Source organism: Rhinolophus sinicus, chromosome 16, assembly GCF_057876585.1.
Source record: "Rhinolophus sinicus isolate RSI-liver-muscle chromosome 16, RSI-T2T, whole genome shotgun sequence".
NCBI lineage: Eukaryota > Metazoa > Chordata > Mammalia > Chiroptera > Rhinolophidae > Rhinolophus > Rhinolophus sinicus.
The window spans coordinates 139,446,631-139,458,726 of NC_142516.1; the positions used below are offsets into that span (position 1 = coordinate 139,446,631).

Consider the following 12,096-nt stretch of genomic DNA (forward strand, 5'->3'; position numbering starts at 1 on the left):
AGCTTGCACTCCAAAGTTTTAAATGGCAATGGCTGCCTACTTTTCAGATGTAATAGAGCATAAACAATTTCTTGCAAAAGTGAACAAAACCGAAAAACGACCATAGAAATCGCTCCTCCTAAAGTCAGTTACCCTTCCTCCCCAGTTTTCTAACCGTTAACTGTCAGGGTCTCAGGATGGATTTTCACAGATGCTTATTTCAGGTAAACTTTTATAGAGACCTTGACTCGTGGCTACATTTGCACACACGGAGATAAGGGAATCGACACAGCTGGGTGGATTGCACTGGGAAGGAGCCCCCATTACTCCCCGAAGAACTCAAGGCTCCAGTCACTAGTGCCCTGGGCCTCCGGCGTCGCTCGGGGCGCGTCCCTGGGTGCTGAACAGGTGAGAAGGGGGGGCGGGGAGGGGAGGGGGGGACAGGGCCGGGGGCGGGAGGCTGTGAGCGGCAGAGGGGCGGGGCCGGGAGTGGGGGGAGGAGGGGCGGGGCAGGGCCCCCGGCGAGGCCCGGGTAGGGTGCCGGGAACGCTGCGGGGGCGGGCCCGGGAAGCGGGGCCTGGAGGAGGGGCGGGGCGGGGCACCGGGCGAGTAGTGGGCGCCCTGGACGAGCGTCCTGGACGAGTCCCCAGCTCTTTCGCGGTCGCTGACACGCGCTTCTTCTTCCGTGCTCCCGGGCGTCCGAACCGGAAGGTCCCGGCGGGTCCCCGCAAGTTCAGGATCCCCGCGAGTCCGGGTGCCGGCGAGTCCGCGTCTCCGCGAGTCCTGGGTCCGACAGTCCAGGGTCGGGGCGATCTCGGTTCCAGCGGTATCGCGGGAGGTGGCCGGTTGCTCCCGGGCGCACGGGCGCGGGGAGTCGCGGGGAGTCGCGGGGAGTCTTCTTGTGGGAAGATGAGGAAGCCCGACGGGAAGATCGTGCTTTTGGGGGACATGAACGTGGGAAAGACGTCGCTGCTGCAGAGGTACATGGAGCGGCGCTTCCCTGACACGGTCAGCACGGTGGGCGGCGCCTTCTACCTGAAGCAGTGGCGCTCCTTCAACATCTCCATTTGGGACACCGCAGGTAAAGGGCTGGCGCTGCCTGGGCCCACACTGCCCTGGAGCTCCGCAGGGACGGGGCGGGGGCTAGGGGGCAGGCGAGGGGCTTCCCGCCAGAGAGTAGCGTCCTCCAAGGCAGGGTCCTCTAAGGCAGGGTCCCCAGGACACGTCCCCCCCCCCCCACCCAGGGCCGGGGTCCCACAGGGCAGGAGTCCTACAAGTCTCCTTAGGCACGGGGACCCCCCAGGGCAGGCCTCCCCCTCCAGTGCACAGGGTCCCTCCCTCCCATGGCAGGTGACCCCGTCTCAGGAATCAGGCTGCCAGTCACAGTGCGCCGCCACCCTTGACCCTTCTCTGTTCCCACTTGTTCTCCTCTGCTGATTGGGAAACACTGTTCTGCCGCTCGTGCGTTTAGTGACAATCCAGGTGACACTTTAAAGGTACCTCTGGCTCTGAAGAGAGGACCTGTATCACTTGTGTTCCCTATGACAGCGTCTGGCTCCTATGGCAGTATCTGGCTCCAGGGTCACAGGCCTGCGCAGACCCTGCTAGTGGTAACCAGACTCACTTAAGTACTCTCACAAGCATAATCTGATCTGCTATCCATAACAACCTTGAGGGGTAAGCAAAGCTAGTATGATTATCCCCTGTTTTACAAAAGAGGAAACTGAGGCACGGAGCCTTTCCCAGCAAGGTTTAGTCAGGAAAGTAAGAAACAGAACTCAAGTCTCTCCTCTCTTAGTCCCTAGTATATCTGCATTTTCCAGTTTCTTTATCATCTGCTGGATCTCAGCTCATATACGTTATGGGGGCTTGAAGTGATTTTCTGTAGAAGCATTTTTATGATAGGTAATGAGTTGTTTTTAGTGTGTGTATTATTTTGATTTTTCAAAAGTACAACTTAGAAGATCTTGATTCAAGCTTTAAGTTTGTTAACTGCAAAATTACACTGGCAGTGATGGTGTTACAATAGAATATATAGAAGGAAATATATTTCCTTCCCCATGAAAAAAGAATAAGATACTGTAAGGAAATGAAACTGTAAATAGTATGGCACGTTTTCAATGAGCGTGACTTTTTAGAGGCCTGAAACTTTAAGGTCTGATTTTTTTTTTGTCAGCACTTTAGAAATGATATAGATACCCACAGATCCTGTCTAGAATTTTTAAATTGCCAACTTTGGTGCACCAATCTGGTAGATAAACAACATTTTAACTAATTCTCTGTTTAAAATTGAATTAATGAAGTCTACTGAAGTACATCACCTCCATCCTTCCTCCTTTTTGTTTATTGCTATCTTTTTTGTTATGGCAGTTAATATCTTGACTAATTTATTTGCAATCATGCAGTGAAAACAGCATTTTCCAGGTACTAATGTACCTTTCCCTGCTCTTTTCTCCAGCTCCAGGCTGCAAAGTGAGGGTTCTCAAAGATACTTTACTGTTTAAGCTGATTGTCTAGCACTAAGCATTTGGCAGCGATGGAACACAAACTCTAGAAGTCAAACGGAGTCAAATTAACACGACTTGTTTGTTTGTTTTGGACAAGGAAGTCTGGGCCTTTTGCTTCTTTTGTTGACTGATTGAACTTAACTGCTGTCCTTGTTTTAGAAAAGGATGATGCAGAATTGGCATTGGGTGACCCAAATGGAGAGCCCTGAGAACCTCATGGCTTCTCCGAGAACCTGCTCATTACCACGAGGTGTGGTGTTTCTGGAACAGGAGCCGACCTTAGGTGTCAGAGCAGGCATCGCCAGCATTTAGGGTATGAAGTAGCAGGGTAATTTCAACTAGCCACTTTCTTCTTCAGCAACAAGGCCACAATGCAGGCAGAATCTCGATCACCAGAGGATTTGGTAATACAGATGATGTGCTGTCCCGATACCTTGTTAGGCTCCCAGGGGTGGCGACTCATTTCCTGTCTGCCTCAGCTGCTGCTTTCTTATTCCTGGAACCCCAAGTATGAGCTCAGTCAGGCTGCCCGGGCCATGGGGGCGGGGCAGACCCTTTCTCCACATCACAGACCTCCTGTGTACACATGCTCAGGGTGACCGAGAATCAGGGTCAACAGTCACACAGGCTACCTCTGTGACTGACTCTCGGTGACTGTGGGGTTATGGACACTTGGAGGCAAAGGAGAGCTAGGAATAGATACCTTTTCGTTAGTTACTGTTGGAAAGTCAAAAGTTTAACTTTTAAGGGATCCTACTTTTTTCCTCCTTTTGTCTTGCTCTAAACTTTCTTTCTATTCCACAGACATTGTTTTTTAAGTTGTGTTCATTTTAATTTTCATAACGAAGGCAGTAGGATGAGGACCGGCTAGAAGACAATGATTTTTAACGTTGCTCTTGGTCACACAGATGGGTGGGGTGAGGATATGGGGGTGTGGAGGGTGTTAGGATATTTAATTGTAAAAAACGATAGTAAGGGGTCAGAGTTTCTGTTTTGCTTTTGCTTTTGTACTATGGAATTAGCTGAGAGGACTTGGCTGCCTGTAGGGCGGACTGGTGGGTGGAGCTGGGGAGGGGAGGAAATTTGTTAGGCTGGTAAGTAGGATCTTATTCATTTGACACAAGATTCCTTCAGAAGGAGGTGCGAACAGTTTGCATGTTAAAGAGGGGGAGACAGAGCTGGTAGAAGTTGAGTGGGATTCAGACTTGGTTTGTCCAGGTGCAGCCCATGTCCTCCCATTGTACCCTTGTGGCTCCGACCCTTGCCTAGTTGGGCAGTCTGATGTGGGGCAGTCACCACATAGGGTTTGGTACGTCCCAGAAGCAAAAGGAGGTTGCTCAGAGATGAGACAGAACACCAACAGAACTTAGCACCACCTCCTCTCTGTCGCTCTTTGGTTGGTCTGAGCAGTCTAAAAAGATGCCTATTGTTTAGCAAATGTAAACTGAGGCACTGCTGTGACCCCGCCGGGCACTGTTCCAAGCCCCATTCTGCAGCAGTGAACAAGCTAGACAGGTTTGTTGCTCTGTGCCTTTAAATTCCAGAGGAAGGGGAGAGGCCAACAAAGAAATAAGTGGTATCATTTCACCTCTGATCATTGTTTTGAAGAAAATAAAGAGGGGTGATGAGAAAGTGACAGTGTGCCTTCGGAGACCCCATCACCAGAGGCTGAGAGGCTTGATGCCCCCTCTGCATTTACCCCTCATCCCTCAAAGCGGCAGCCCCTCACAGGTGGGATGACGTGACTCGTGTTTGCATCCCCAGTATCTGTTTCAGGAAGACCGTTTTCTGACACTTTCAGTAACAGTCCTCATGTCCATCCGAGCCCTTGCTGGCAGCGCTCTTCACACCCACATTTCTCCCTGTAGTGTGTTCATGCCACTTGAGGTATTCTGTAAGATGATACAGATTTTCTCCTCCTCACTAGCAGCGCGGTTAACATCCATATTTGTAACAGTCAACTGAAAGCAATATAGGCTCCTCTTACCATGCTTCTCACATTCTTCCAGCCTCTGCCGTTGCCCAATTCCAAAGCCGCTTCTACATTCATTACAGCGGCACCCCACTCCCAGTATAAAAATCTGTTTCCGTTTCCTACTGCTGCTGTAACAAATACCACAAGCATCGTGGCTTAAAAAAAAAAAAAAAAAAAAGCCAGGTCAGAAATCCTAAATGGGTCTCACCAGGCAAAAATCAAGGTGTCCGTAGGACTACATGTACTCTTTTCCGGAGGCCCTAGGGAAGAACCTGTTTCCTTGCCTTCCACAGGCTCTGGAGCCTGACCGCAACTCGTGGTTTCTTCATCTTCTATCTTCAAAGCCAGTAGTGGCTGGTGGAGTCTTTCTCTCATCACATAATTTGGACCCTGACTGTCATGCCTCTCTCTCCCACATTTAAAAGACCTGTGGGTGGCCGGTTAGCTCAGTTGGTTAGAGCGTGGTGCTAATAACACCAAGGTTACCATTTCGATCCTCACATGGGCCACTGTGAGCTGCGCCCTCCTTAAAATAAATAAATAAAATAAGAGACTCCTGTGATTACACTGGGCTCATCCTGGTCATCCAGGATCATTTTATTTTAAGGTCAGCTGGTTAGCAATTTCAATTTGTCTGCAACCTTAGTACCCTCTTGCCATGTACCAGTATATTCACAGGCTCCAGGGACTAGGGGACGTCTTTGGATGGGGGGGGTGTCCTTGTTCTGCTGACCAGAGCCATTGACCACATGTGTGAGTTGGTGGCTGTGTCACCTCTCTCCACCTCATTTTCTTTATCTATAAACTGGGGACAATTGTAGCACCCAGCTAGAGTGTTGCTCGGAATCAATGAGTTAATATTGGCAACGTGCTCTGGAATAGAACCTGGAACGAGGAAGCATGTTGTTTCAGTGTTTGCTAAATAAACAATCCTTTCCTGGCCCCGGGTATTAGGACAATGAGTGCCACCACCAAGCATGTCACACAGGGAAAAGAGGCTTGGGTGACTCCCTAACAAATAATTCTGCAATAAATGGAGAGATCAAAGAGAAGGGAAATTCAGAGCTGTCGGTTTAAGATCTTTCTCTTGAATAACTTTAGTGCAACCCAGGAGAGGATACTAGAGTTCCAGGTTATGAAATCATGGTGCCTGGAGGAGGGAGAATATAATTGCTCATACCTGTGAAGTTAGCTGAGAGGACTTGGCTGCCTGTGGCAGAACCGAGGGCCTCAGTCCTGTGAATATCTGTGCTGGCCCAGGGGGAGCATCTCTGAAGGACGGGGTGACACACAACTGAAGATGCCAGATGAGACGAACCATCCATGTGAGGACCCTGAGTCCCCCCATAGCTCTGGCTTCCACTCTGCGCAGAAGGCACAGCCACAGCCCCACATGTAGGCAGCTGCTCCTAAATCCAGGGAAGTGGGGGGATGCTGTGTCCAAAGAGATGTTACTTTAGGTTGGAAAGGCGGCAGCTCTCTTTGACAGGGACCTCAGTTACTGACCGTTGATCCTTTGGACTGGCCTGTAAGGACGGCGTGTTTTTAAGAGACTTGAGAGATTGGCACCGAAGTGGGTAGATAGCCTGAGGAAAATGTGGAGCCAGGAGTGGAGGACTCGGATTTGAGCTGGTTCTCATGATATTAGTGCAGCTGCTGAGTGGTTTTGGGGGTCCTCACATGGTGACTCTCAGCGCGTCGATCAGTATTTGTGTGACAGGACAGCCTCTGGTGGATTATATCCGCTTTCTTTGATCAGAGGCCAGACCTAGACCCTCACCGATTGCCATAATAAAGTTACATTGGCACACAGCCTTGCCCAGCATTTACCTACTATGTGTGGCTGCTTTCCCATTGCAGCAGCGGAGCTGAGTTGTTGCAACAGAAACCAGGTAGAACAGAAAGACAAAAACATTTACTATCTGGCCCTTTGCAGAAGCAGTTTGCTGATCCCTAGTTTAGACCATAGAAAGGGGGAAAACACTTCTCTGAAAGTCTTTTCTGTAGTACAGAAACTCTCAAGAGTTTAACATTCAGTGATGGAGGGACCCATGGTTCAATTAAACTCAACAAGCAGCTCTCAAGTTTCTCCTCTGCGTGTCCACTCTGAGCTAGACTGGGGTGAGGGTGGGGGCCTGGATTTCAGATGAGCATGCGCTTCTACTGAAAAACATTCTTGGAAATAAGTCTTAGTTTAGGTTTGGGATCTGGGAGCTCCACCTGTGAAGCCTGTGTTGTGGGAAGGCCCACATCTTTGTAGGTGGATCGTGTCTCTGTAGGTGGGTCCACATTTTTATTGCTCCTGAAGACTGAATGGGCGCCCTTTGGGTGCAAGGCCTCCTTTGCAGAATTCTTTAGCTTTCTTGACCAAAAACTGCCCTGAATATGAATGTGAGTATTACGATAGGTGGAAGAAATCGAGTGTTTGGGGTTCAGCAAGGCAGACAAAGTGCCATTATACTGAGAGATTTCAGAGGACAAAGGATGCCTGTGAGCAACTGCACGTGCTGGGAGGTCAGCCCAGAGTCCTCCTGGAGGGGGCGTCAAGAATTCTGGGGGTGGGAAGAGGTATTTGAGGCTCACTAGTGTGGCGTTGATTTAGGAGAATTTAACTGGTTAAGGTCAATCGTATTCCTTAACTGATACCTGAATCACGTGTAATGTCGCTGGAAGATGATTTTATGCCCTATTTTTAGGTTCACAGGAGAAATAGAAACTTGATGAATTCCAGATTGAACGTGCCACTCTTGCTTCTTTGAGACTTCACATAACTTCCCTCTTTGTGAAAAAGAAATTTTACACACAAGCGTTTAAACAACTTTATTCCTAGGGTAACGGCTCCATCACTGTGATGACAGATTTTCATGGTCCTGCCGTCCTTTGTCCATTGGCCTAGGCAGGTTGCAGTGTTCATTTCACCCCCTGCTGGCCCAGACTCCTGTCTCTTCTGTAAACTGCTGAGGGGGTGTTTCTTTTGGGCCTCTGGATCCAGTCAACATCCTCGATCAAAGCCCCTCCCAGCCTTCCTGGATTATTTTTCCTCCTTTGTTAACCCAGACAGGTACTTAGAGTTTAGCCGTCTGTGCTACAGGCATACCTTATTTTCTTCCGCTTCACTTTGTTGTGCTTCATAGATACTGTGTTTTCATCAACATTGAGGCAAGACCCTCCATCAGCAAAAAGATTATGACTCACTGAAGACTCAGATGATGGTTAGCATTTTTAGCTATGTTTAGCTAAGTATGTTTAATTGATGTGTGTACGTTGTTTCTTTAGGCATAACGCTATTGTACACTGACTACAACACTATTGTACATAGACTACAGTATAGTATAAACATAACTTTTATTCACCAGGAAACCGAAAAATTAGTGTGACTTGCTTTATTGCGATATTTGCTTTATTGCAACTGACTTCTGGAACCAAACCTGCAGTATCTCTGAGGTGTGCCTGTATTTGTATTTCATCACATATGCCTGTCTTCCCTCTGTTCTCACATTCATTTATGGTCTCTTTCTCTGGGAATGTCCCCTTGCCTGGAGATGCCCAACTTCAATTTTATCCCATCTTTCAATGTCACTTATTTTATGAAGCAGTTCTTGGTCATTGTAGCAGAGAAACAATTCCTCCTTCCTCCAGACTGTGCTACAAAGTGACCTGGTGTTCCTTATTGAATTCTGACTTTTATTTATTTTTGTTACCTGTTTGTCTTTCCTCTGATGTACAAACTCCTAGAGAGAAGATTGGGTTTCATTCATTTTTATGTTCTCTATAGAATCTAGCATTTTACTCTACAATATTTTTTAAGCTAAGTTTTTGCTGAATGAAATTGTTGAAAGCAATGGGAAAACATTTGGAGAGGCTGAGATTAGTGGTTTTATTTTCTTAACAACATATTGACTTGGAATGATAAAAGTGTTGTAAAATATTATTGTCATGAGCCCCATAATGCAACTAAAATTTAGGCCACTGTGTGCATGGGAAGGAAGCACACTGGTCTGTGGCATTAATTATATGTGTCCTTAGAACACCTCTTGAGGAACTCATCTCTTTTGACTTTGGTATCATTAAAAATCTATTTAGCACTGAAGAATAACAGAACAGGACTTCTGCTTCTGGGTAGATGGAACAGATGTACTTTTCCCTTGTCTTCCTACTAATTACAGCTAAAAACTATGAATGTGATGTACAACACAAATGCAAGACTCTGGAAGGTGGAGAGAAGAAGGCAGACTGGCCAGGGACCTTGAGATCCAAAGAATGACCCAGTGGTGAGCTCCCTGGGTTTCCTTTTTGCCTCGTGCATCCCATACTTGGAGCTGAAGAAGCCAGACATTCAGGGTGGTGTCAGAGAAGGCTAAGGAGGTAGCCGCACTCATCTCCGCCAGACAACAATAAACCCTCCCACTTTGTGCTGCGAGTGGACACGACGTGTGGAACTTGGACTTCTGTGTCCACCTATCAGGAAAGAGGCAATGCCCACCCTAGCTCCCCCTCAGCCCCTCCAGGATGGCATTAGAGGGAGCCAGCTAAAATGGAAGGTTTGTGAAAAATCCAGAATCTCATAACACGGTAGGAAAACGTCCAAGTTTCAATAAAAAAATTATACAGGAACCAAGAAGATCTCAAACTGAATCATAAAAGATAATCAGTAGCTGCCAACACTGAGATGACAGAGATGTTAGAGTTTCTGATAAAGATTTTAAAGCAGCCATTATAAGAATGCTTCATTGAACAATTATGAACACACACAAATGAAAAAAAATAAGAGAACCTTGCCAAAAATGTATTTAAAGAAGAACCAAATGGACATGTCTGAACTTAAAAAAATCAGTAATCAAAATCACAGTCTCAGTGGATGGACTCAAAAGGTGAATGGAAGGGAGAGGAGAAGGAACCGATGAATTGGGAGACAGAAAAATAAACATTACTCAACCTGAAACACAGAGAGAAAATAGACTGAATGCAAATGAACCGAGCCTCAGAGACCTGTGGGACAAAAGAGACAACATTTGTCATTGGAGTCCTGGAAGAAGAGAAAGGGTGAAGCTTACAAAACATAAGCGGAAATAATGGCTGAAAACTCCCCAAAATTGGCAATAGACATAAACCTGTGGATTCCAGAAGCTGCGAGAATCACAAACAGGATAAATCCAAAGAAACCCATGTCAAGACATACCATAAATTCTAAAAATTAAGGGACAAGTTAAAAATAAGGGGATGGGGGTGGTAGAAGAGGGTAAAGAGGGTCAAATATATGGTGATGGAAGGAGAACTGACTCTGGGTGGTGAACAACACAATGTAATATATAGATGATGTATTATAGAGCAGTACACTTGGAACCTATATAATTTTACTAACCAATGTCACCCCCAAAAATTTAATAAAAATGTTTTTTAAATCTTGAAAGCAACCAGAAAAAAAATGTCAGAATGAAAACATATCTCATTAGAAATCATGGAGACCAAAAGGAAGTGGCACAATATTTTTCAAATGCTGAAAGCAAAGATGAAAAATATTGATATGCAAGTCTTATTCATTTTCAGTCCCAAAAAAGTGACTCTGGAAAGACATGCCTCTACTATATATGCCACCACTTTAATTCAGAATTTTTCACTTGTTCTGTTCTTTAAATCACAGGCAATAGAATGCTATTTAATAATGTATTTCATATTTATTATGCTATTTTGGTAAACCTGGAAAAGTGTTTTTTTTCCCCACATGAATTTTAGAAGCTTTTGGCTTTGTCGTGTAAAAATTGGTGACAAGTTTTACATAGGTAATAGTTTTTGTTTTTTTGGTAAAATTGTCTTGGTTTTGTTTTATTTTTAAGTGAGGTTTATTGAATGCTTGTTTATATGCAGCAAAATTTACCCTTTTTGTATAAAGTTAGGAGTTTTGACAAACATTGTTGTGTAACTACAACCACAATCAAAATACAAACCCTTTCCATCATTAAAAAAATTCCGTGTCCCTCTGCCTCACTCCCCTCCAGCTCCTGGCAGCCCTGATCTGTTCTCTGTCCCTATAATTTTGCCTTCTCTACATTCATTCAGTATCAGTATGGAGCATTTTGAGTCTGGCTTCTTTTGCCTAATGCACTTGGGATGCATCTGTGTTGTTGCATGTGTTATTCATTCCTGTTCATTGTTGAGTGATGTTCTGTTACATGCATGTAGTACCATGTGGTTATCCAGCCACCAGTTGAAGGATATTTAGGTTGTTTTCAGTTTTTGGTGATTATGAATAAAGCCACTGTACATATTCACATAGAGGTTTTTGTGTGAACATAAATTTTCATCTTGCAGGTAAATTACCTAGTAGTGGTATATTTGGGTTAATGGAAAGTGTGTGTTTAACACTCAGTTGACCCAACGCCATTTGTTAAAAAGCCAATTTTTAAGTTTTTATTGAATGTTTGATATACTTATGTTTTCATGTACAGACTTGGATAAACTACATAGGTAGTTAACTTTCAGACACCTTCATGAGGAAAATAGTCTGTTTCTTACTTTTCTTGGCTGACTTTATACACGCACATATGGGTCATTCTGCAATGAAAATTTCCTTTATTTCTCTGCCCGTGTAATAGAGGTGCAGTCGGAAAGGCAGGGCACTTGGAAAGTGGCACTAGACATAAGAGACCTAAGAATTGTAAAGTTCTCGTCCTGATTATTTTCTTGGCCATAAATCAGACGAATTTAAAAGTTCACTGTGTCTCGGCACAGAGTTCTTTAGAAAGAAGTTTACTTGTGGAGCTTGGTGACAGTTGCGTCAACCACTTATTCCCCTTTTTCCGCTGATAAATCATTTCCACCCAGCATTAAAAATCCACTTCTTTTCTCTGAGATCTCCTTCTTGCATAGCCCAAGCTAACCCAAATCCACATACTTACTCTAGTATTTATATTCCAACATAAGCCAAGCTGAGCTTGCGTCTCCTATAAAGTATTTCGTAAGCATTTGTTGATTTCTTCTGTGGACCTAAAGGATGCTGATGGAACTGATGTCTTCCCTCACTCTGGCCTGGTCTCTCTCTGTGTGCTAGTTGTAGGCCTCTGAATAACTCAGTTTCCCATTTTTGGGGGGTGATGTGGATCAAATGGCTTTGGACCTATAGGCAAAGCAGAGCTTAGCTTTGACCTCTCTGGGTTTGCTTGCAGCAAAGATGAGACCAGTTTGACCATCGTAGAAGCCATTATTCAGCTTTGGAGCTGTTGAAGATTCTTAAGTTCCTGACACAGTGGGCGTCATTAAATTTGGCATATCCATTACAGGTATCCATATAATAGGGCACAAACTGACATCAGAGTCTGGTATAATCCTCTAAAACCAGAACAAGATTTAAAGGCCAATTTTCTCAGCCTCCTCCTCTTTCAGATGAAGAGACAGACTCAGTAAGTTATTTATGCAACATCTAATGGCTAGTTGGTGGCAGAACAGGGGCCAGAGTTGGGTTCTTGTGACTCTTTAACTACTGGTCTTCGCACTGTTTGCACCTCATTCCGTGATACTTTCCTGCTATTGCTGTCATGTAAACTTTATTTAATTTCAGGGGCTGTGAAATACCCCCCTACTGAAGTCTGCTAAGAAACCAGGGCAGGATTCCAATGGAAAAATGGCTTTGGAAGTGTT

At 45.3% G+C, this 12,096-nt stretch overlaps 1 protein-coding gene across 1 annotated transcript in view; it reads left to right on the plus strand.

The window, feature by feature from the left end:
* Window positions 1–555: 555 nt before the first annotated feature.
* RAB20 (RAB20, member RAS oncogene family) overlaps window positions 556–12,096 on the plus strand; it is a 29,088-nt gene continuing 17,547 nt past the window's right edge. Inside the window, exon 1 of the mRNA XM_019731074.3 lies at window positions 556–1,060. Coding sequence (XP_019586633.1) covers window positions 889–1,060 — 172 coding nt within the window. The 5' untranslated portion in view covers window positions 556–888. The remainder of the gene's footprint in view (window positions 1,061–12,096) is intronic.